At 41.7% G+C, this 25316-nt stretch overlaps 2 protein-coding genes across 3 annotated transcripts in view; both read left to right on the top strand.

Moving 5' to 3' along the window:
• The first annotated feature begins 5008 nt into the window (after nucleotides 1–5008).
• On the top strand, nucleotides 5009–7465 carry ASCL5 (achaete-scute family bHLH transcription factor 5). Its single transcript, XM_007481121.3, has one exon. The coding sequence runs from the start codon at nucleotides 5596–5598 to the stop codon at nucleotides 6214–6216; it is 621 nt and encodes a 206-aa protein (XP_007481183.1). The 5' UTR covers nucleotides 5009–5595; the 3' UTR covers nucleotides 6217–7465.
• A 1415-nt stretch (nucleotides 7466–8880) lies between these two features.
• Nucleotides 8881–25316, top strand: part of CACNA1S (calcium voltage-gated channel subunit alpha1 S) — a 108886-nt gene continuing 92450 nt past the window's right edge. For both annotated transcript variants that reach the window (XM_007481120.3, XM_001368020.5), the window contains exons 1-2: nucleotides 8881–9101; nucleotides 16431–16536. In XM_007481120.3, coding sequence (XP_007481182.2) covers nucleotides 8947–9101; nucleotides 16431–16536 — 261 coding nt within the window. In that variant the 5' untranslated portion in view covers nucleotides 8881–8946. The remainder of the gene's footprint in view (nucleotides 9102–16430; nucleotides 16537–25316) is intronic.

Below are 25316 nucleotides of genomic sequence, written 5' to 3'. Positions count from 1 at the left end.
GATCCCTTCCAGATCTAAATCTACAATCCTGTGTTGCTGAGATTCCACAAGCTCTCAAGGTAACACAATCAATTATCTTCAGTTCTCTTTGTTGCCTTTTCCTCCTTGTTTATTGGGGATTCATATTTGAGGGCACTATCCTCCCTTGACTTCCATGACACTATTATCTATTGGTTTTCCTGTGTGACTTCTTTCTTAGTCTCCTTTGGTAGGCCATTGTCTTCCTCCCACCCATTGAATATAGGCATCCCCCAAGATACTGTATTGGGTACACTTTTATTACTACATGCTCATCATAATTTTGAGGTGATCTCATGAATTCCTAAGGCTACAACTGGGACAATTAGGTAATATAGTAGATTAAGTACTGGCCCTGGAGTCAGGAAGATCTGAATTCAAATCTGCCCCAGACATTTACTAGCTTTGTGACAGATACTGAACAAATCACTGAATCTCTTTCTCAGTTTCCTCAACTGTAAAATGAGGGTGATAATAGCACTTTACTCTCAGAAATATTGTGAGGATCAAATAAGATAATAATTGCAATACCTTTAGCACAGTACCTGGCACATAGAAATTACTATATAAATGTTAGACATTATTATTCAGCTATTTCTCTTCATGTAACTCCCAAATCTAAATATCCAACCCTCATCTCCCTCTAATTAATCCTTAATGGGTAGGAGGCAGATGAACCAAACTTTGGTTCTATACTATCAGCTGCTTGCTAGACATCTCCATATGTATTTCCTGTAGGCATCTCAAATCACATTCCAAGTGGAACTTATTATACCTCAGCCCTCTTGCCCACAAAACCATCCATTCCTCCAAAAATTGCCATTTTTGTCGATGGTATCTCCATCCCTTCCAATTAACCAAGTTTACTACCTTGAAATCATCCCCAGCTCTTCCCTCTCTAACCTCACAGACAATCAGTTGCCAAGTCTTGTAGCTCCTATTTCTCCAATCTTCATCCCCTTCTCCAGATTTATACCTTTCCTCAATTTCAAGCCCACATCACCTTTCATATGAACTATCATAAAAGCTTTATAATTAGTCTCCCCACCTCCTCTTCTCTTTCTGATCTATTCTTCACACAGTCACAAAACTGGCATCCTAAAATATGGCACCCTAGTCCACTCAAAAGTGTTGAACAACTTCTTGTTGCCTCTAAGATAAAATACAAAATCCTCAGTCTGTCATTTAAAGTTCTTCACAATCTGCTTCCCAACTACCTTTCCAGTCTGTCATGTCATTCACCTTCATATACTGAATGTTTTGATCAAAATGGCCTGCTAATAGTTTTCTGTAGATGGCAGTCAATCTCCCAACTACAGGTCTTTGCATACGCTACCCACAATTTGACTGGACCACACACAGTGACCCAGTGTTCATCCATGTAAATAGCCAGCTTCCCATTATGCCATTTAATAGAGTCCTTCAGCTAGTAAGCAGTGGCTGAATTCAAGTTTCTCCAGGATCTACAGTGATGGGAATGATCTAGCCTCTTAAAATCTTGGGAATTAAGAGATCATAATAGGAAGAAGACGGGGTATGGGATAGGAATAATTATATTATAGGTTTAGATTCTGAGCTGAAAGAGAACTTTGAGGCCTTTAAGTCTAAACCCTACTTTATAGATGAGGAAACTGAATTACAAAAAAAGTTAAATGGTTTTCCTAAGGTCACATAGCTAGGAAATTTCTAAGGTGGGATTTGAACCCAGATCTTTTTTCCTGAATTCAAGTCCAGGAGCCTATCTACTACATTGAGCCTAGGCCACTGTGCTTGTCATCTCCTCAGTTATTGGATACTGAGGGTCCACCCAACTCAAAGTAATTTTGATCATTAATGCATGACATTGGATGAGTCTTTATTTGTTTGGATGGATTATCCTCCTAAGAATATTTTTGTGGGCCCTTAGGCAAACTACCAGGAAAGCTGTGAAATCTCTGATAGGAGGATCTGAGTAATTTTTAAAGATATCCTGCTTGAAGGATGGAAGTGAATGACCAATTCCCAGTAGATAGATTTTTAAATGGCACAAGCTCTCTCTACTTTCAAAGAATCTTCTGATCAAGCTTCAGAAGGGTGGAGTCATCTTCATAAAACCAAAAAGAGAATTGTTTCAGACCATGTTAGACTGGCCTGGAGTTCAGGACTTTTCTTCTCCCAGAGTAAGCGGTTCCTTGTTAAAATTTAGGAGCCAGATTCCAACCTCAAATCCCTACTCCACACTATCTCTCAGAAGGAAAGGGAAATGCTAATGCAATTCTGTTGCTTCTCCACAACTAATATCTCCTTTAGTTTAATGAGGTAAGGAGTCAATGTGAAATTGTAGTAAGTGACTATCTCTTACCTGTTGTAAAACTGTGGGCAATTCACTTCATCTCTACACCCTTTTCATCCTTTGTCAGAATAAAAGAATTGATCTCAAAGGTCCCATTTAGCTCTTTGAAGGGTAGGGAGGGAGCACTGTTTTAGGGCTTATTAATATAATTGGGAAATGTCAGCATTTCTAATAGATTCCCAGTTTTCCATCTATCAAACAAACTATTGAAAGTCTACTGAATCATGGTATTTGGGGACTGAGAGAAGCCTTTAGCCAGTTAATCCAATCAGGACCCAAAGAAGAATTCCCACTACCATTTACCCAACAAGTGGTCATCTTACCTTCCAGAGATGGAGGAACCTACAGTGGGCAGCCCCTTCCACTTTTTCATAAGCCCTGATGATTGAGAAGCTTTTCCATACACAGGACCTAAATCTGCTGCTTCAGAGTTTCTACTTAATTCTTTCCCAAGATCTCATTCTCTTTTCTGGCTACTCTATCATCCTGTGGATTCACAGACAGTCTGTCAATAGGCATTTATTAAAGACCTACTATGTGTGGGGTATAATATCTACTAACATCCCTAGATCATTTTTTTAAATCCTTACCTTCCAGCTTGGAATCAATGCTAAACATTAATTCCCAGGCAGAAGAGTGGTAAGGGTTGGGCAAATGGAATTAAATGACTTACCTAGAGTCACTTCCCAGATCATTTTTTAATAAATTGCCAACTATACTTCCCCCCATCTTATATCTATGAAAGTGATTTTTAGAACGTTGGTGTAAGACTTTGCATTTATCCCAACTTAACTACATCCTTTATTATATTCATCCTATGTTCTAATCTATGAGAGCTTTCTGGATTTTGACTCTTTGACACTTACCATGACACTCATCCCTCCCAGCCTTGTGTTTTTTGAAAATTTGACAAGCTTGCCACCTATTCCTTCAATCCAAGTCTTTGATTAAAATGTTCAAGGACACTGAGTCAAGGCATAGATCTTTGAAGTACTATGGCAGAAATCTCTTTCCAGGGTTTTTTTTTTTAACCCTTACCTTCCCTCTTGGAGTCAATGCTGTGGATTGGCTCTAAGGCAGAAGAGTGGTAAGGGCTAGTCAATAGGGGTGAAGTGACTTGCCCAGGGTCACACAGCTGGGAAGTGTCTGAGGCTAGATTTGAACCTAAGACCTCCCATCTCTAAGCCTGGCTCTCAATCCACTGAGCTACCCAGCCGCCCCCTCTCTTTCCAGGGTTTTTAAGTGACATCAAATCATTCATCATTCTTTGAATTTGACCATTCACCCAGCTCTGAGTCTATCTAATTATGCTACCAATTAGTCCCATATTTTTCCATGTTTTCTACATAAAGGGAAGGAGGGAAAGTATTCATTTGGGAGTCAGAGGTCTTGGGTTCAAATCTCACCTCTTAATATGTGACTTTACATGACCAGTTTTGAGGAACCTGACTTCTTTCTCTTTTAAAGATTTCTCCATATCACAGGGCATCAGCCATAGTTGTTTTCATCATCATTGTTCTAGTAATGTTGGCAGCATAGCATAAAAGTTGGTGGCATTTTAGCTCTTTCCTTACCAAGTTACATCTGAATGATAACCTCTCTTCTCCTTAAGGATAAATGGCTTTGAACTTTCAAGGACCATAGACAAAGCCTTGTGATAAATTCAAGCAATTAAACAGTAAAGTGGGTAGAATGCTGGACCTGAAGTCAGAAAGACTTGAGTTCAAATGTAGACACAGACTTGTACTAGCTGCATGACCTAGCCAAGTCACTTAACCTCTGCCTAATTTTCTTCATCTGTAAAATGGGGATAATAATAGCACTACCTCATAAAACTGATATGAGAATAAAATGAGATAATATTTCTGAAGTACATTTATAAATGTTAGCTATTATATAATTATGGAACTTACTGAATAATAATAATAAAAAACTAACATTTACATAGCATATATTATTTGCCACGTGGTGTGCTAAGTGCTTTATAATTATTATCTTATTTGATCTCACACCAACCCTGGGAGGTAAGTGCTATTATTATCCCCCTTTTACAAATGAGAAAATTGAGGTTAAATCTTGCCCAGGGTCATGGAGCTAGGAAGTCTCTGAGGTGGGATTTGAAGCCAGGTATTCCTGATTCTCACCCCAGTACTCTATTCATTGCACCACCCAGCTGCCCCAAAATACAACTAGAAATATACAAATAATGAGGTCATGGTCACTTATGCAAGAGAGGTACACAAAGACATATGCTCATTTTTTGAGTGATGTCATTGCCACTCCCTTTGTTCCCAACTCTTTGCTTAGAGAAATGAGGCTGTCCTCATGACTGCTCCCAGAAGAGCAGTTATATTCAGGCAAGAATAGTATGACTTTAAGATGGTCCACAGATTCTAGGAGTTGTGAGGTAAAATATAAAGACAAAAGAACCTAGTTCAATAAGTCTAAACACAAGAGTTGATAAAATGAATATTCATTCAGTCTCCTGGAAATATGGTCCTGTTTTTGCTGAACAAAGAAACCGGATCCAATTGGACTGCTTCCGCAAGGAAAGGATTTTTTTTTTCCATTCATAGGTTGTTCTGTACCCGGGTTGGCTTGGTTGAACTCTGGGAATTTGGCCACCAGAAAGATCCCCATCCTGACCGATATTTTTATTCTTTTCTTTAGCAGCGTTGATTCTGAACTACTGAGATGATCCCTGAAGGGCAACTCCATCTGTAACATCAGTCCTCACTTCCTCAGGGCAGCATCTAAATCTCTTCCTACAATTCCCAGGATTTGGCCATCACTACTCTGGTGAAATTCTTCCTCATCAATTTTCTGGAAAAAAAAGAGAGAGAGAGAGAAGCCTGCTTCTATGTGTCTGAGGAATAGAATTCCAGTAATAGAACCAAAAAGACTTGTTTAGATTCCCTCTACAGAAATGTGCAGAGACAAGGTCTACTGACTTGTCCATGGGAACTTGGGAAGACAGAGAAGGTGACCAGAAGGCTTCCAGGGCTGCAGACAGCATTTGAGATGGAAGTGGTTGGCTCTGGGGAAAAGAGGTTCTTCTCCAGGAGTAATGGCTTATATTAGAGCCTGGAAGCCCCCAGACATCTTCCTAATGAGAAAATACTCCAACATCTTTTCTCAAATCTAGACTGTGGCTAGAGATGTGACTTATACCCTGAAGGTGGCTTTAAAGCTCTTGAGACCTTGGAGGAGTAGGGATTCCTCTGGGTCTATCTTAATCAGTGATCATGAACAATAACTTCTGCCGTGCTCTGGTGGACAGGAGGCCTGTGGCTTCCCCCAGCTGTATGCAGCTAGGGATTGTGACCCCTCCTGGGCATTCCCACCTCCCCCCCACAGAGTCCTTGACAAGCATGCCTTTCCTGCTCTACCCTAGCAATGTAGAGCCAGCCTATTATGACACATATGGTGGGGTGTTCCCCTATGTCCCATTCCATGGTCCCTTTGGAGTCTATGATTACCCATTTGAGCCAGCCTTCATCCAGAAACGCAATGAAAGGGAGAGACAAAGGGTGAAGTGTGTCAATGAGGGCTATGCCCGACTCCGGGGACACCTTCCAGGAGCACTAGCAGAGAAAAGGCTCAGCAAAGTGGAGACCCTTCGAGCTGCCATTCGCTACATCAAATACCTTCAAGACCTGCTTAGCACAGCACCAGAGGGCACAGCTTCCACCTCTGGCAGTAGTCTCTTGGGAGGAGGACCAGCTCCCAACCCTCCCCCTGGTCCACTGACGGACTGCACCAGTGATGGTGAATCCAAAGCTTCTTCCTCCCTGGTCCCAGAGTCATCCTCTTCATCCTACTTCTCCTCATCCCCCTTCTGCGAATCAGAGGAATCTAGCCACTAACACCCCCTCATACCTATAATCCTTCCCCTTTCTCTCTCCTTCCCTCTCTCCCTCTGACTCCAGGAGGCCAACGGTGCAGGGGATTCAGGTGGGAAGAGGTTTGACCTGGTTGGCAATTCACTGCCAATTCCTCTTGCTTGTCCCACTCTGATGGTGCCTGGCACTCAGAGCCAGTCCTCTTGGAATAGTTGCAAAGTGTAAGGAAACCTTTTGAATGTGCTATACAGTAACCCCGAGATCCCCACTAGATGGCTCCAAACACCAAAATTCTAGCATCTCCTCCTGGTTCCAGCCAATTCCCTGTGACCAAGGACCATTGACAATCTATAATGGTAGAAAGAGTTATCCTACCCCAGAGTTCCTTGCAAAGACAAAATCACAAGGCCAGGTCTACATGCCAAAATACAACCACATTCTCTCCCCAACAACTCACACCAGAAGAGGAAGAGGAAGAGGAATTCTAGGTCAGGCACTATGCTAATATTTCCCAAATATTATTTCATTTGAGATAACTCATTCTTAGTTCACCTATCCAAAGGACCTCAACTCCTCTGCTCCTTAGGTCATGACATAAAGGCAAGAGAGCTCAGGGAGAATAGGGAGGGGAGGCATTGTGGGATTTATCCTTCCAAGCTCTTTTGAGGTCAAAGCAAGCAGAATGAAAGATAGATGTGGGGATGGTAGAGCAAGGTTCCATTGGATTGAACTCTGTGGTTTTACCTTTCCCAAAATAAGTGTCCTACCACCCTCTGATATACACAGTGGGTGTATATACAATGCCTATGCTGCATTCATGGTCTCTTCAAAGTCTATGACCCTGGTGGCAAATCTATGGGCAGGCACACCAGAGGGGGCACTCAGAGTCCTCTCTGGGCATACATGCCATCAACCCAGCACAGAATTTACCAGAGTTTGTTACTAGAAAGCCATAGGGACACAGTGCCTGGCTGCTCCTCTCCCCGTCTCCACACATTAGTTTGGGGTTGCAGTTTGGGTACTCAGTCTCTAAAAGGTTTGCCATCACTGGTCTATGACTACCCACTAGAGCCAGCCTTCATCCAGAAATGTCATGAGAGGGAGTAGCTGGGGAAAGAGTATCAAGGACTACCTTACTCAATGTTGCCTCTTCTGTTTCTTCTTTCATATTTCAAGCCTCTTAAGGACAGGGACAATGTGTGTGTCTGTGTGCCTTGACTCTATACTACCACCACCACCCCCAGCACACTGCCACTACAAATAAGGTTTTAATAAAAGCTTTTTTGGACTTTTTGTCATTTTCTCGAAGACAGTTTGTTCTTTCTCTTCCTGCTCCCATTCATTGTAAACTTCTCATCTCAGACCTCTTCCTAAGGGATCTCCTGGAAAGAAATGGGAACTAATGATATATCTAGGGTAACTAAGTCTAGGGTTAGGAGCATCATTCTCCAGCCTAGCCTTTAGCTAACTCCTATGTCAGTGAGATGAGTCTGGGCTTGGATGAGATAGACTGGAAGGAAAGAGATGTGGCAACTAAGAACTGAATTGGGCTATAGGCCATGTCCTTTCTCTTGGATTTGGGGGCACTAGAGTTAGAGGCCTCACTTTTAGGACAGATAGACTGGTACAGTGGAAGAACATAGGATATAGAGTCTAAGGGTCTGGAATCCCATGCTAGCTTCCCTTAACACCTCTGTAACCTTGGACAAGTCATGGCCCCAGTTCTGTAAATGAAAGAGTGAAGCTCAATAATTTCTAAGAACCTCCCTAACTCTAAATCTATGATCCTATATGACAATAATTATAATAATTAATAATTAGGGACAATAATAATAACTAGCATTTATATGTTGTTACACAATATGTCCAACTCTTCATGACTCCATTTGGGGTTTTCTTGGCAAAGTTACTGGGATGGTTTGCTATTTCTTTCTCTAGTTCATTTTACAAATGAGGAAACTGAGGCAAACAGGATTAAATGACACACCCAGAGTCACACAGCTAGTAAGTGTCTGAGGCTGAATTTGGACACAGTAAAAGTCATCTTCCTGACTCCAGGGCAAACATTCTATCCTCTGCTCCACCTAGCTGCCCAGCCATTTAAATTAAATTGGCCAATTAAAGTACTGGAATCAATTCACATTTGTTATCTTATTTGATTATCACAGTCATTCTGTTGAGGTGGATGCTATTGTTATTCCCATTTTATAGATGAAGAAATTGAGGTTCTGAAAAAAAAAAAAAAGCACTTGCCTTGGTTCATACTGTTAGGTGACTGAGACTGGATTTGAACTCAGATCTTCCTAACTCTAAATCCAGAATTCTATCTACTACATAATCTACCTAGGACACGACCATCTGCAGTGTCCAGGACATATTCCGAGCCCTTTTTACTGTGATTTTTCTCTTCCCTACCCTAAGAACCTCTCCTCAACCACATTTCAATCACAGATCCCAAAATGCGACTAGATATAGCTTCCTTTCCCACCTCCAGCCTGGTACATGGGCGAGGGAAGGAGAGACAGCTGCCCCTTGGCCTCAGGCATTCAAGTACAGCAGGGAGCCAAGTTGGGGCTAATTTTACACACGCGCCACCCGCCCGCCCCCATCCCCACCCCCAACCCATCTCAAGCAGCCACCGAGCCCTGGCTTGTCCAGTCCGGGGCAGGAGGCCCTCCAGGACAGGCGCAGGGCAGAAGGAGGGGGCGGGCAGGGTGGGAAAGATTGAGAAAACAGCGAGTGGCCAGGGAAAGTATGGAGCCCTCCTCGCCCCAGGACGAGAACCAGAAGAAGAAGCAACCTAAGAAGCCAGCTCCTGATGAGATCCCGCCCCGACCACCCCGGGCTCTATTCTGCCTCACCCTCCAAAACCCCTTGAGGAAGGCCTGCATCAGCATTGTAGAATGGAAGTATCCTTTGGCACCACACAAAGTGGAGGGAGGGCTGGGGGCGGGGGCGGGAGCGAAGGGGAGGGGAGGGGTGGGGAAGCGGAGGGGTATCTCACAGAATGGTTGGGGACTTGCTGTACGTGACAGAGAACGGAAGCCAGCAATATTCAATACTAAAATGCCCCCAAAGCGTGGGCACAGTCCTGATAAAAAGAGGAGATAGGCAAGACTGGAAATGGTGGTGTGGAATAAGGATTGGATTTCACTGGATATGAAATCCCATCTCTCTGGCCTGCATGACCCAAACCAAATCTCTTAATTTCTCCCGACCTCAGTTTCCTGGTGTGTAAAATGAAGGCGGGGGACTCAATGACCTCAAAATTCCCCTCCCACTTGGAATTCTTGGGATCCTGTGAACAAATGTTTAAAACTCCAGAGTGTTAAGCTGGTATGGTTGGGCTAAGGGAGGAGTGAAATCAGATATTGAGATAGAGGGAAGGAAAGTGAAATGCTCACCTAAAGGGCCTTCGGAGGAAAGAGCAGGTTAAGAGCAGTTTATACCTTAGTCCAAACTGATTGTCTGGAGGGTGGACACTCAGAAGCACCACCACCATTTATTCAAGCTCCTAGCAGGAAGAAGTCTCTCCACCCGCTTAGACAAGATGGGAGGGACAGAAGAGTAAAGTTTAAATGGGGGGATGAGATTTGGCCAGAACGGAGGGAAAGTCCTCGGGATATTTGGAATGAAGGATGTAAAGGAAAGCCATTAGTTAGCTGTAGTGCCAGGGGCTCTAAGAAGGTGGGCACATGCAATCCTTTGGGAAAGGATAAGAACCATTTCAGGGGAGAGTTGGGAGAGCTGTTTGAAATAACTGGGGATATGCATCAATCCTATTTGCCACAGCTGCTCTCTGTCTACCCTGGATCAAATCTCCCTTTCTGTTTCTCTTCCCCAGTGTGCCAAAAGGTTGCTCTCCTCACCCTCACCCCAACCCCCACTCTCTGATCCTTCCCTTCTTTTTCTTCCCTGTAGCTGATTTTTAAAATCCCCTTTATATTTCTGCTCTAACCTTATTCTTTCTCCCTCTCTTTCCCATTTTCTTGTCTCTTCTCTCCTCTGTTCTCCTCTCATTTCTTCTCCTTTATGCTGCTTCTATGTCCTCCCCCACCCCAATCCCATTCTCCAATGATGACAGAACAGTGCTTTTCCCAACCAAGTTCATCTTTTAAAGCTCTAAGGCTACCCATCTCCCTCTTTCTATCCCACAGAATTTAGCTTTGACTTATCATATTGGTTATAGGATAAGGATGGATCATGAAAGAATAATGATGACTTATGAAATGTCTTCCTCCCTCATTGTCTCTAACTGCTGTGACCCAGTAGTCAAATGAGAACCAGGAATGTGGAGTCTGAGGCTGAGGGAAATCTCTCTTGGTTTTCTTCAACAACAATATGACAAGTCCCTGTAAGTGTGACCAAGTCTAATTTTCTTTATCCCCTGCTCCCCTCCCCTCTCCTCTCCTTTCCTTTCCTCTCCTCTGTTTGGCTCTGGCTTCCTCATACCATGCCTTGCCCACTCCAATCTGATTTTTTCCCAATTTCTAAATTTCTTTAGTTTTACTCACACTTACAAGAGATTGTTGTTGAATGAGCCACAGTCATGGAAACAGATAATTTATATTAAGATTTGGCGGGAGGTGGTGTGGGGTTATGTGTGTGAAAAAATATGGGTATAAGAGACTAGTAGGTGACTCAGTGGATAGAGTCAGACCTGGAGTTGGGAGCTCCTGGGTTCAAAGGGCTTCAGACATTTCCTAGCTGGGTGACCCTAGGCAAGTCACTTAACACCAGTTGCCTAGCCCTTCCCCTTCTTCTGACTTGAAATTGACACTTAGATTCTAAGACAGAAAGTAAGGTTTATTTAAAAAAAAAGAGTTATGAAAATTGGCATTTGAGCTAAGCATCAAAGGATGAAGAAACTTTGACAATCAGAGAATCACAGTGGTCAGCCATAATTATATAAGTACTTCAAGGTTTCAATCTCCATTGCCTAGCCCTTACCATTCTTCTGCCTTGGAACCAACACACAGTATTAAAACTAAGGAGAGAGAGAGAGAGAGAGAGAGAGAGAGAGAGAGAGAGAGAGAGAGAGAGAGAGAGAGAGAGAGAGAGAGAGAGAGAGAGAGAGAGAGGAAGGAAGGAAGGAGAAGGAAGGAAGGAAGGAAGGAAGGAAGGAAGGAAGGAAGGAAGGAAGGAAGGAAGGAAGGAAGGAAGGAAGGAAGGAAGGAAGGAAGGAAGGAAGGAAGGAAGGAAGGAAGGAAGGAAGGAAGGAAGGAAGGAAGGAAGGAAGGAAGGAAGGGGTATATGGGTATTAATAAAACTACTGGTCTTACAGTCATGAAGATCTGGCTTCCAGTCTTGCCACTGGCAATATCTGTGTGTCAATGAAAATGACATCTTCTCAGCAACCAGTCAACTGAGACTCCAAATGCCAGGTTGATTGGTGATTTGCATTAATGGTAGGAATGGATATTCTGCACCAGTAGTTCTCAATGCTGAGTAAATCACATGTGCCTACCTCCCCTCCTCTCCAATCCCCATAGAAAACTCTGCATTTCTTTTTTTATATAATAAATTTTTATTGAGATCTTTTGTTTTTACATCACCAAAATTTCTCCTAGTGTCCTTTTCTTCCCCCTTTCAGAGAGCCATTCCCAAAGCTCAGCATTTCTAAGAATATATACAAGTAGGAGGAAGGGTTCAAAGTGTATGCCTACAAGTCTGTTATGTGTAAATGGGTGTGATGACAAACCCCCCCCCCCCACCCCAGCCACTGGAAACTTGAGAGTTCATTCTGTCCTAGAGCCACCCCACTGGTCCTCTTCCATCAGAGCTCCTAGTATAATACACGTACATCAGCTTCCTAGGTCCCCCAGGCATACACCCCTTACCCCTAATTCTAATTGCATTCCCCGAAAGTCTATGAATACTTTGGAGGAGAGAGAGAAGTCTGATCCTTCTAGCAGTGGCCTGGCCTGAAGAGACAAAAGCAGAAAATATACAAGAGGGAGATACTTTAAAAGCCAGTTTATTATAACAATTCAGGTCAATTCTACACCCAGTCCTTTTGTAATTTGATGCTTATTTAACAATCATAGTTTCTTGCAAATAACCACACATGAACACATGCATGCACACGCACATACCATTCTGCACCCAAAGTCCACCACCCCTCTATGGAGAGGAGGGAAGTATTTCCTTATGCATTTACTGAGCACCAGGGAGGAGTAGGACATTCCATTAGATGCTGGAGACAAGGAGCAAGGCTACCCAGATGAATAAGACAAGAGATGCTGTTTTAGAAATGATAAGTCAAATATGCACACAAATAACCCCTGATACTATTTCAATTAAACTTAACAAATTTGTTAAGTTCTTGCCATAGGTAAGGCTCTGGGAGAAACAAAATAAAAAATGAAAAACTGTACTCAAGAAGCTTATGTTCGAGTGGCATATGCATGGAAGCTAAAAACAAGTGGTACCAAAAATGTGAGGTATTGGGCGGGGGGGGGGGGGGTCATATTATAATAATATTTTACACTTATATAATTTATAAATTATTCTCCCCATTTTACAAATATAGAAACTGATACTTAGAAAGTTTAAGTAACTTACTGGAGCCAATATTTAAATCCTAGTTTCCTATTAAGAGTTGTGAGAAGAGCAACATGAAGTTCAGTGGATAGAGAGCCAGGGGCCCCTGGGTTCAAATATGAACTCAGATACTTCCTGGCTGGGTGACCCTAGGCAAGTCACTTAACCCCAATTGCCTAGCCCTTGCTACTCTTCTAGGGTGGAACTGGTACTTAGTATTGACACGAAGACAGAAAGTAACGGGTTTTTTTTTAGTTTATTTATGGTTTTATTTGGGGGTTTTGGTTTACATGAATATTCTCTTACAACAATGACCAATGTGGAAGTGTGTTTTGAATGTTAATATATATAACTATATATGTGTGTGTTTATATATATAACTATAACTATAACTATATATATATATATATATATATATATATATATATATAACTCAGATCAAATTGCTTACAATCTTGAAGAGAGGGCAGGGAAGGGAAGATGATTTGGATCTTACAATTTCAGAAAATGTATGTTGAAAATTGTTATTTCATACAATTGGGAAAATAAAATATATTTGTATTAAAAAAAGAAAAAGGCTTATTCAGGGTTACATGATTAGCAAAATGTTTGAGGGAAGATTTGAACTCATTTCAGAAAGTAATGGTTTAAAAAAAAGCTATTAGAGTTAGCACGTGAGCCAGGCATCGAAGGATGAAGAAACATCGACAATGAAAGATAGTCAAAATAATCATCTATATTTATGTAAGTGCTTCAAGGTTTACAATAACCCTGAGAGGTAGGTAGTACAAATATAATTATGCTTTTTTCCCTAGTGAACCTGAGCTAGGTACTCTTTGCTTTTTATTTTATTTTATTCAAACCCTTACCTTCTGTCTAGAATCAATACTCTATATTGTTTCCAGGGCAGAAGAGCAGGAAGGGCTAGGCAATGGGGGTTAAGTGACTTGCCCAGGGTCACATAGCTAGGAAGTGTCTGAGGTCATATTTGAACCCAGGACCTCCCATCTCTGGATCTCAATCCACCAAGTCACCTAGCTGCCCCTTATTTTAGTTTTAGTTAGTGTTTTATTTTAATATATTTAGGGAAGTAGATTGGTTACATTTGAGTTCCAAGCAGTCTCACTCCTTCTCTCCCAGCCCCATACTAGAGGAAATCAGAATTTATCAGATATTATATGTATATATATATATATATATATATATATATATCGTGAAACTAGACAGTGCCCAGGTTCACATATGAGTTTTCTCTGGAGATGGGTAGCAACTTCCTTCATAGGTCCTTTGAAGTTGACCAAAATATTCATTTAATTCAAAATAGCCTAGTTCTACAGTGTTCTCTTGGTTCTACTCATTTCACTCCATTATTTCATGCATCTGATTATGCCTTTTTACAGAATCAGAGACTGGCGAGGCCTCTGAGGTGGCACAGTGATGGGCTTAGAATCCAGTAGACCTGAGTTCAAATCCTTCCTCAGACACTTATTGGCTGTGTGACTCTAGGCAAACCACCTACCATCTCTCAGCCTCTGTTTGCTCCTCTGAAAAGTGTGGACAACAAAGGCACCAACTTCCCAGGGTTACTGTAAGGATTAAACAAATCGACATATATAGTTGTGACATATGCAAACCTTAAAGCACTATAGAATTGCTAGTTATTATTATTGCCCAAGGGACCCAAGGATTCAAACCTTTATCAGCTGAGTCCAGGTCCATTACTCTTTCTACAACATTCTGCTGACTCTCAGGAAGTGACATGGAAAGAGTCATGGAACCCAAGGTCCACCATTTCTTTTTTGTAGGAACTTAGGCAAGTCAATGGGTTAACTGACCTCCAGTGTCCTCATCCATAAAATGGGGGTATTAGGACTAGATTACCTCTAAGGTCCTTTCCAATACAAGACTTAGATTCTGTGATGATCCAGTAGACAAGATATAGAGATAGGAAAGTCCAGATCTGATTGGGATAACTTAGATAATTGTGTATGTGTTTGCTGAAGTGAATTTCAATGAATAGTGAAGAATCTAGATTGACCAGAGCAACAGCTCTCAAAGTGTGGCTCCCAAAACCCTTTTAAGAAGTCAAAACTATTTTTATAAAAACATTTTGATGTCTAATATGGTAAATATCAAAAGATATAATGCATGTAAACAAAGCTCCTTGAGAAGCCCTCAAGAATTGTTTAAAGTGTATAAGAGGGGCATCTGGGTAGCTCGGTGGAAAACCTAGAGATGGGAGGTCCTTCCCACTCTTTTGCCTTGGAACCAATACTTAATATTGATTCCAAGATGGAAGGTAAGCATTTCCTTTTTTTTTTAAGTGTAAAAAGGTCCTCAGACAAAAAAGTTTTTGAATTACTGGATTAAACTGTCAGAAGTGTGAAACATCTGGCCATAATGCTGCCTAGGTTCTCTGAAGTGTGGCCTGAAACAGATTAAAATGTAATTGAAAAATATTTAACAAGATAAATCAGAGTACAAAAGAATGTTAATCTGTGGTTTTCTAAGTCAATATGAGGCAGGAAGGATCCCTATGGATGGTTCGTGGCCTCCATTTCTATTTGAGTTTGTGAGTCCCAAAACTGAACCCAGTACTCCAAGTGAGGTTTGACCAGAGCAGGGCAAAACAGGATGATGGCTTCATGCTTGATGGAAGCCATGCCTCTCCCCCTGCTGTCTGAGATCTCATTGGCCTCTGTGGAGGTCCTACGCACACCATTGACTCATACTGAGCTTTCAATTCACTAAATTCCTTTGGATTCCATCCTGTTTTGTTTTCCACCTGGCTCTGGATAATACCTTTGGACTCCAGGGCACTGATGAAGAATGCCAGATTCTGCTGATTTCTGGAAGATAAAAGGTGGAATTGGACCTAGATGATCCCTAAGGACCCTTCTAGCTCTAAATTCTACTCGAGTAGCAGATACCCTTAGAAGAGTTAGCGGTATAGGAAGACTGAAAGTCTCGGATCACAGGAAGCCTTAAAAGACTGTGTTTAGGAGATTAGAATGTTCTGTAGGCACTGGGGAGCCACTGAAGGTTGTTGGTTTTTTTTAAGCAGAGGAATGACATGATTAGAGCTATGTGTTTAGACAACTGCTCTATCACAAGGATTGATGGGGATATGATTGGAGATATAGACTCTAAATGATCACCCTAGTGCAAATATTAATGGGTCTTGATCAGTGACACATGTAAAACCCAGAGAAATTGCACATCATCTACAGGAGGGGGTTTGGGGGAGGACTGGGAAAGAGCATGTATCTTGTAACCATGGAAAAATATTCTAAATTAATTAATTAAATAAAATTTAAAAAAAAAAGAGAGCTATGTTTTAGGAAAACAACCTCAAGTTAGAGGTGCAAAAGATCTTTCATGGTGGTTATAACTTGAGTAATACCACTAAATGTGGAGTAAGGTCTTCACTCACCCAAAGACTGGAATATCACAACATGAGGTAACCTCTCCTTGAACCCTCACCAGCGAATTCTAGATCTCCTTTCCCAATTCCTGTCCTGGATGGGACTCCCACATAGGGACAGTGGGCTATTTGCCAGGGATTCAACAGGGATACCCTAAAACTTTGGCATACTGATGAATGCTATGCTGTTATTTGTGGAATTGTCTACTCAACCCTCTTCCCTCAAAAGGTGCCGCTCTTAATCAAGGACTCTCCTTAACCTTGCCTTCAGACCCTTTGAGACAATCATCTTGCTCACCATCTTTGTCAACTGTGTGGCTCTGGCTGTGTACTTACCCATGCCTGAGGATGACAACAACTCCCTCAATCTTGGCCTGGTAAGCAAGTCCTGACTGCTTCCCACTCCCACCAAATCAGAGAATTTCTGAGTTGGAAGGGACCTCCTGAAAAAAAAAAAAAAAGACTTAGATGGGACAGCTAGGTAGCTCAGTGGATAGAATGCCCAGCCAGAAGTGGTGAAGTCCTGAGTTCAAATGTGGTCTCAGATACTTCCTAGCTGGGTGACCCTGGGCAAGTCACTTAATCCCCATTGCCTAGCCCTTCTCACTCTTCTGCCTTGGAACCAATACGCAGTTTTGATTTCAAGAGGGAATATGAGGGTTAAAAAAATAAAGATCTAGATCCCTCAAAAGAATCCCCACAATAATATACCCAACAAGTAATCATCCACCTCTGACTAAAGACCCCTGGAGGTGGTGGGCAGCTAGGTTGGTGTCTCCTTAGATTGAGAGTCAAGCCTAGAGACACAATATTTATTCTAAGATGGAACATAAGGGTTAAAAAAAAAAAGACCCCCTACAGGAGGGAAACTCAACGTAGGCCACTTGAGGACAGTTCTAATGGTTAGGAAATTTTTCCTGACATTAAGCTTAAATTTGCTTCTTTCCAGCTTCCTTCTTTTGCTCCTAAGTCTGTCCTTTGAGGCCAAGCAGAACAGGGTTAGTCTTTTTTCCATCTGATAGTCCTTTAAGAGCTTGAAGATAACTCCTTCCCCCACCTGTTTCTTCTTCAGGATCACCATCCCTAATTGCTCAGCTCATCCTCCTTTGGCATAGATTTAGAGTCGTCCCTGCTCTGGTTTGATCTCCAGCTTACCCAGAACTGACCATAGTACTCTACTCCAGGTGAGATCTGACCAGGGCAGGGCCCAGCAGGATGGTCACCCCTTCCTTGTTGGAAGCCATGCCTCTCCTAGAGCTGTCCAAGATCCCCTTGGCCTTTCTGGAGGTCCTGCATGCCTCCACTAAATTCCTTTGGATTCCCTCCTGTTTTGTTTTCCACTGACTCCACTACTTGGACTCCAGGGCACTGAAGAAGAAGGCCAGACTCTAATGGCTTCTGGGAGGTGACAGGTGGAATTAGGGCTAGATGATCTCTAAAGTCCCTTCCAACTCTAAATTCTGTGATACTGTGTCATAAGCAACTTAGTAGGTTTCTAAGATAATTTTGTTTTCTAAGGATCTCAGTCCCCTGACTATAATCTAGAAATTTGGTCCCATTGTCTTGTCTTTGTGGAAGGCCACAGCTTTCACCTTAGAAGAGGGAACACGTTTCAGAAGTCAGTCCCTTCTGCCAAAGATTATGCCTCTTGGTAGACCGCAAACCTCTAAACCAGTCAAAAGTGAAAAATCCAGGAGCAGAAAATGGATGGCACGTTGAACTTAGAAATCACAAGCCAGGGAGCCCAATGGATAGAGCTGGGCCTGGAATCAGGAAGACTCATCTTCCTGAGTTCAAGTCTGATCACAGTCACTTGCTAGCTATTTGACTGTAGGGCAAGTCACTTAGCCTGGGTAGGAAAGGAATTGTGGGAGTTTGAATTGAAAACAACTGAACTTCACTTCCTTCCTGGATTTCATCTGAGCTGGAAGTAGGTTTTGTCTTTCTGCCTACATTTCCATCAAGCTGAAGGAGAGGTTTTGCTCTAAGAGATTCTCCCTGGATAGTCAAGATTTCGTGGAAAAATCTTTGACATCTACGTAGAGGATTTATTTGGAGAAAATCAATTTTCCCTGAGTCCAAAGATCATCTGTCAGTGGTCCAGCTGCCAGAATTCCTCTTGGGCTAAGGTAATCCAAAGCACCCATCTATATCTTTGGCATAGCAGCCAACCCCAGGGTTTTCCCCTTTCTTTGATCTAAGTCTCTTGCCACTGCTTAGAGCACTGTATAATGGCAGATAGGGGGGAGAAAGCTGTGCCTGTATTAAGGTAACTCAGGTGATTGAGAGCCAGGCCTGAAGTTGGAAAATCCTGGGTTCAAATATGGCCTCAGATACTTCCTAGCTGTGTGACCCTGGGTAAGTCACTTAACCCTCTGCCTAGCCCTTACCACCCTCCTGCCTTGGAACTAAGATACAGTATTGATTTTAAGACAGAAGGAAAGGGCTTAATTTTTTTTAATTCTCTACAGATAATCTTTTAAGAATAATCATAACCATAATGACTTGTGCAACCAATGACCCAGATTGTCTGAGTTTACATGAATCACTTTTGTCTTTTGTAAAAAATTATAAATGCCTTTTGTTTTCATATCACTGTTACTTCCAGATATAATCTCAGCCATTGAGCTTTGAATCTGCCCCTTGGAACAAGAACTAGTGACAGTTTCTGACAATACATGCATCATTTTGTTAAAGTTCAGAGTTGAGCTGGATGGGGCTTCCCACATATATTTGTGCCCCTATCCACTATATTTCTTTATATCAGGCCAAGTCAGATTCTACATGAATTCAGAGCAACAATATTCCATTAAAAAGAGTGGTTTAGGGGCAGCTACGCAGCTCAGGGAATTGAGAACCAGACTTAGAGACGGGATGGCGTAGGTTCAAATCTTGTCTCAGAACCTTCCTAATTATATGTGACCCTGGGCAAGTGACTTGACCTCAATTGCCTAGCCCTTACCACTCTTCCACCTTGGGACAATACTTAGTGCTGATTCTAGGATGGAAGGTAAGGGTTTAAAATTTTTTTAAAGACTATAGGAGTAGTGGGCAGCTAGGTGAATTGGTGCTTTGAGAGTCAGACCCAGAGATGGGAAGTCCTAGGTTCAAATTTGACCTCAGACACTTCCTAGCTGGGTGACCCTGGGCCAGTCCCTTAACCCCCATTGCCTAATACTTACCACTCTTCTGCTTTGGAACCAATACACAGTATTGATTCTGAGATGGAAATTAAGGACTAAAAAAAAAAACAATACTTATGGACAAAGGGTCCTGGGTTACCATCTGAAGGGGGACCACATGGACGTGTGTATGGAAGGCAGCTGGCAGACAGCAGCTGGAAAACATTCTGGGGATTGACAGATTAGCTAAGGGGCCTCTGAGAAAAGTGTGAAGGGATCGGGTATTATGGAGCCCAAGGAAGAAAAGGCGGGGGCTTAGAGTTAATAATAGACTTCTAGACTGCAAAGAGTTGTTTCAGAAAAGAGCTCAAACCATTATTCTCTATCTCTGTGGAGCCTAAACCAGGAAGAAATGGGCTTAACTGGAGCAAGAGAGAGTGACGTTAGGCACTTAGTTCTCCAACGGCTGCTTTGAACGTGGGGCAAAATTGCCTGAGGAAAGCTGGAGAATCTGTTTCTAACAATCTTCCCTTAGTATAAAGTACCCCTGCTATTTGGGCAAGGGTTGATGGCAAGTCCCAATGGCACTGGGGATGGGAATGACTGCGGAAATCCGGGATTTCATTACTACTCTTTGACAACTTGAGACCAGGGAGGAGGTACAAAATGACTAGGGACTGGGGGAAAGAGGGCATCAGGGAGAGATGGGGTGTATGGGTAGACCAGCATAGAACCTTGAAAGACAACATGGCACCATGGGGAAAGGGTGTGAGTTCTGGAGTCAGAGAAGTGACTGCCTCTTGCTCTCTTTGGGACCTTGTTCCTCACTTTCCAAAAACTCGATTTCCTTATCTGTCAAATGAAGGAATTTTATTAGATAACCTGTGAGGTCCTTTCCAGCTCTATGATCCCCCAGTGTAGACTCAGAGTGGCAAAGACTGATCCTGGCTAGAGGAAGAGAACTCATTCGCCATCAAGCAAATTATACCATAGACTCTCCTTTGAAACAGTTGTCAGGGGCAGTTAGTAACTCGGTGGACTGAGTGCCCGGCTTAGAAAATAGAAGTTCTGGGTTTTTTAACTTGACGTTAGACACTTCCTAAATGTGTGACCCTGGGCAAGTCACTTAACCCCCATTGCCTAGTCTTTACTACCTTGGAACAAATACACAGACTTGATTCAGAGATGTGTTTTAAAAAGAAAGAAAAGAAAAGAAACAGCTAGTTGGTATAGTAGAGAAAATAGTAGATAAGCAGACCTTGCCATTAGAAAAGCCTAGGTTCAAATCTTGCCTCAGATACTTCCTAGCTATCTGACCCTGGACATTTCATTTCTCTCAGCCTCAGCTTCCTTATCTGTAAAATGAAGTTAATAATACTGCTTATCTTGAAGTTGTGAAGATTAAATGAGATAACAGAGGCATTGTGCTATAAAATTGTTAGCTGTTATTATTCTACCTGCTAGTTAGAGTTAGATGCAAAGAAACTTCCCTCTTGTTGATTCCTCCAAGATTTTCATCATCTGTTATGTGCCCTTTCTTCTATTTTCTGGATATATCTATTTTTATTTTTTCAGAATTAAATTTTTGTTTTGTTTTTCTGAACTTGACAAACACCAAGTATTTCCATATTCAGAGAACAGAAAACAGAAAATTGTGTATAAAACCATGCATCTATTATCTACAACTTATATTTTAATTGACATTTTTATTTAATTAATTAATTTAGAATATTTTTCCATGGTTAATGATTTATGTTCTTTCCCTCCCTTCCCCCCCCCCCGCCCCCATAGCCGATTCGTAATTCCACTGGGTTTTACATGTGTCATTGATCAAGACCTATTTCCATATTATTGATAATTGCACTCGGGTGATTTTTTAGAGTCTACATCCCCAATCATATCCCCATCAACCCATATGATCAAGCATTCAACTTATATTTTTAAACTTCAAAATTATATTTAATTTTTTTTAATGAGCAAGAATTTATCTTCTCTTCCTTTCTCATCTACTCATCGGGGAGAAGAAAGAAAAACATTGTAACAAATAAACATAGTCAAGCAAAACAAATTCTACCTTGGATTTAAGATATGTAATAAATTTAACACATTCATTTGAAAACTGCTTGTCTGTGACCCCCTCTGAACTTCCTTCTCTTCTGTGAACTTTTAAAAATGCTTCAATGATGCTATTTTCTTTCTTTCTTCTTCTTTTTTTGATATTACTATTACTAGAACATTTTAGTGGCCCCCCAAAAAATTCCTCCACCCCTCTCCTGTATTACAAATAAGCCAGTCAAATATTACAAATAAGCCAGTCATAAATGCCTATAATCCCATCTTGTTGATTTTGATCTAGAAGGGTCAAAAAAAAGATAGAGCCAAGACAGACTGGGTAGAAAATGGGTACAATAGAAAGAACATTGACTTAGGAGTCAGAAGGTCTGGATGAGAAGCCCACCTCAGGCACCTATTGCCTATCCGACTTAGCCTCATTTTCCTCACATGTAAAAGGAAGGGATTGGACTAGATGGCCTTTGAGGTCCATTTCATTTCTAAATCTGTTCTCCTGTGATCACTGACAATGGAGAAAAGTGTCTCAATTCTTACATTTCTTTTGTTTTCTCTACTGGGGAAGTTGACCTCTGGGGATGAATAGAACAAAACAAAAATGGCTGCTAAGGAGTTGATGGCCAAACTGAATAAGGAGATAACAAAAGAACCCTTAGCAATGTTTGAGGAGTTCACATCCTGTATTTCAAGGAATAATATCCTTAGATACTCAAAGAACTAATGGATATGGCAACGGTATCACTGTGGGTGATATCTGAAAGACTGTAGAGAACAAGAGTGGTAACTCAAAGCTGAAGGATACATACCTTGATTTTTTAAATGGAAGAGAATGGTATTGGCAAACTATAGGGAAGCAAGATTGATTCCAAGTCCAGTGGAAATTAAAAAATGTGTTATTAAAGAGTCAATTAATAAATATCTGGAAAAGAAAGTTAAAATTTTTTTTTCATTTTAAAGGAAGTAGAGGTAACAAAGAAGGACTTTTTTATTTCTTCAAGTTCAAGTCATGCTAGTTTAACTTTATGTCCTTTTTCCATTTTTGTTGTTGTTCAGTTGTGTCTGACTCTTCATGACCCCATGGACCATAGTACATCAATGATTGTCCATAGGGTTTTCTTAGCAAAGATATTGGAATGTTTGCTATTTCCTTCTGAAGTAGATTAAGGCAAACAAAAATTTAAGTGACTTACCCAGAGTCACACAACTAGTAAGCATCTGAGGTAGGATTTGAACTCAGATCTTCCTAACTCCAAACCCGCAGGATTAATAACGTGACTAATCAGGGGAATGCTATATAGTTAATCAAAACTTTCTGTAAAACCTTTGATAAAGCACTTTATACTATTCTAACCTTACCAAGCTGATTCTTAACTCCTTTTTTATGATTCAGCATCCACATTTTAAAGTACATCTGAAGGGGCAGCTAGATGGTACAGTGGACTGAATATGAGGCATGGAGTTGAGAGGACCTGCATTCGAGTCTGGCCTTGAACCATTACTAGCTGTGTGACTCTGGAAAAGGCACTGAACCCCATTTGCCTGACCCTTGCCTATCTATCTTAGAATTGTTACTAAGACAGAAAATGAGGGTTTAAAATAAAATCCATCTAAGAACAGCATAATAGTCTTGAGAGAGAAAGGAGAAGGAGAAGGAGAAGGAGAAGGAGAAGGAGAAGAAGAAGGAGAAGGAGAAGGAGAAGGAGAAGGAGAAGGAGAAGGAGAAGGAGAAGGAGAAGGAGAAGGAGAAGGAGAAGGAGAAGGAGAAGGAGAAGGAGAAGGAGAAGGAGAAGGAGAAGGAGAAGAAGAAGAAGAAGAAGAAGAAGAAGAAGAAGAAGAAGAAGAAGAAGAAGAAGAAGAAGAAGAAGAAGAAGAAGAAGAAGAAGAAGAAGAAGAAGAAGAAGAAGAAGAAGAAGAAGAAGAAGAAGAAGAAAGGGTGGGGGAAGAAGGAAGGAGAGGAGAGGGGGGGGAGAGAGAAAGGGTTTAGGATTAAGAGAAAAGAAAAAGAGTGTACTGAGTTAAGAATTAGGTTGAATAGAGAAGACGGAGCCTGTTTTTGTAACCACAGATAAAGCCAGGGAAGAGGCTATGAATTAAATAAATAAGAATTTATTAAATGCCTACTGTTCTCAGACATTGAGGATGCTAAAACAAATAAACAAAAAGACAATCTCTGTCCACAAAGAGCTTATATTCTGTCAGAGGAAACAAAGCAAGACTGGAATCTAGGACTCCTCAGTGCCCAAGTTTATGATCCTTCAAATAATACCCTCTGCCCCAAATGTAAGTAAAGGAAATCTCTAATTGAAATGCCCACTTGTAATGTCCAGAAGATGACAGTGCCAGCTTTTAGACCCCATCAACATTGATCAGGTCAGGGTGGACTTTTGTCAGTCCCATCTAAAGACTTTTCCCTAATTGGCTAAAGAATTCTAGAGGAAGAGAATAGTGGGGTCTTTTAGAGAAGAAGTTTGGTATCTATTAGAAAAAGCTTTAGACTCTGATCCAGGAAACCCCAAGTTCAAATTCTAGTTCTGACACTTGTTAAATGTGAGTCTCAGCAAGTCGGCATCACTCTGATGCTCAGTTTCCCCAAGAGGCTGAAATGGGTACAATCAGAGTGCCAATCCATACTTTACAGAGTTGTTCTGAGACACGTGCTTTGTAAGCCTTAAAGCATGCTATCAATGTAAACTATTATTATTTGGAGAGGTAGCCATTCATGCCCCTCATGTGCCCTCTGAGTTGGCAGCCCTGGCAAGGCCCCTCAGTCCACAAAAGACTCCTTCATTGATACTCCATTAAGGACTTATGGGGTCAGATTACAGCTTAGTGTCCCTAAAATGGCTGTGACCCAAGCCTCTGGCATCCCTGGCATTCCATCAAGCCTAGGGGGGCTTTTTTTAGGGTCAGGAATGTGCACACAAACTTCCCACACAGACTCCTGAGCCTGGGCAGGACTGGATTTCTGAGGCCCAACTGGAACAAGCCCTCTGGCCTCCACTAGACACAATCCTGGACCCCTAACATTTACCCACTGTCTAAGGGAGAAACACAGTACGCATACTGAATCTGGGCTCAGATGACTTGTGTTCAGATCCTGCTTTTGAGACCAGGAGCAAATCATGTAATTTATCTGTCCCTCAGTTTCCTCACCTGATACTTAGACCCTCATCCCAGGCATCCCCTGAGTAGAGGACTTTAGGAACTCCTTTAACTAGTTGGAAGACTCAGAGGACACCAGAGTTTATGTGTCCTACAATCCTCCAGGTATCCACCTAATCCATGGTCACAGCCATGTTTGGCATACTCTCAGCAGAACCCAAAAGAGAATATGTGAAGAGCAGGACTGATCTTCCAAGTTCATTCTGGCCTTGCCAGTTTCTACTCATTTTCTTGCTTCTTGCTTCTTGCTTCAGCTAATACTGACTTCATGATCTTACCCTGACCTTTCCCTTTTCTTACTATCCAACAATCCCCAAGCTATCGCTTCTTTTTTAATTTAAAAAAATTTAAACCCTTACCTTCCATATTAGAAGCAACACTATATATTGGTTCCAAGGCAGAGGAGCAGTAAGGGTTAAGCATTGGGAATTAAGTGACTTGCCCAGGGCCATACAGCTGGGAAGTGTCTGAGGTCAAACTTGAACCTGGGTCCTCCTGACTCATAATAGAAGCCAGTCCCTTAATCATTCACCCATGCTACTTTTCTGTTCCCTAGTACGTCAAAGGAAGCTCTGAGGCTCTAGAAAGGGTAGGAAACTTTCTGAAGGTGAGAAACAGATCAGAACATGAGGCTACAAGAGTTTGCAGGACCCTGGTTCTCTGGTCCAAGAACTTGGCTTCAAATCCCTCCACTCTAGTAACTCTGTGACTAAGCAGCTGCCATGACAATATTCACTCCTGTATTAACAGTCTCTAGATCTGACTTGCAATCCACTGAGCCACCTAACTGTCCCCTTAACTAC

The sequence above is a fragment of the Monodelphis domestica genome, chromosome 2, assembly GCF_027887165.1.
Source record: "Monodelphis domestica isolate mMonDom1 chromosome 2, mMonDom1.pri, whole genome shotgun sequence".
Classification (NCBI taxonomy): Eukaryota; Metazoa; Chordata; class Mammalia; order Didelphimorphia; family Didelphidae; genus Monodelphis; species Monodelphis domestica.
The sequence above is the reverse complement of the archived record's forward strand: the minus strand, read 5'-3'. Positions and strand labels throughout refer to the sequence as shown.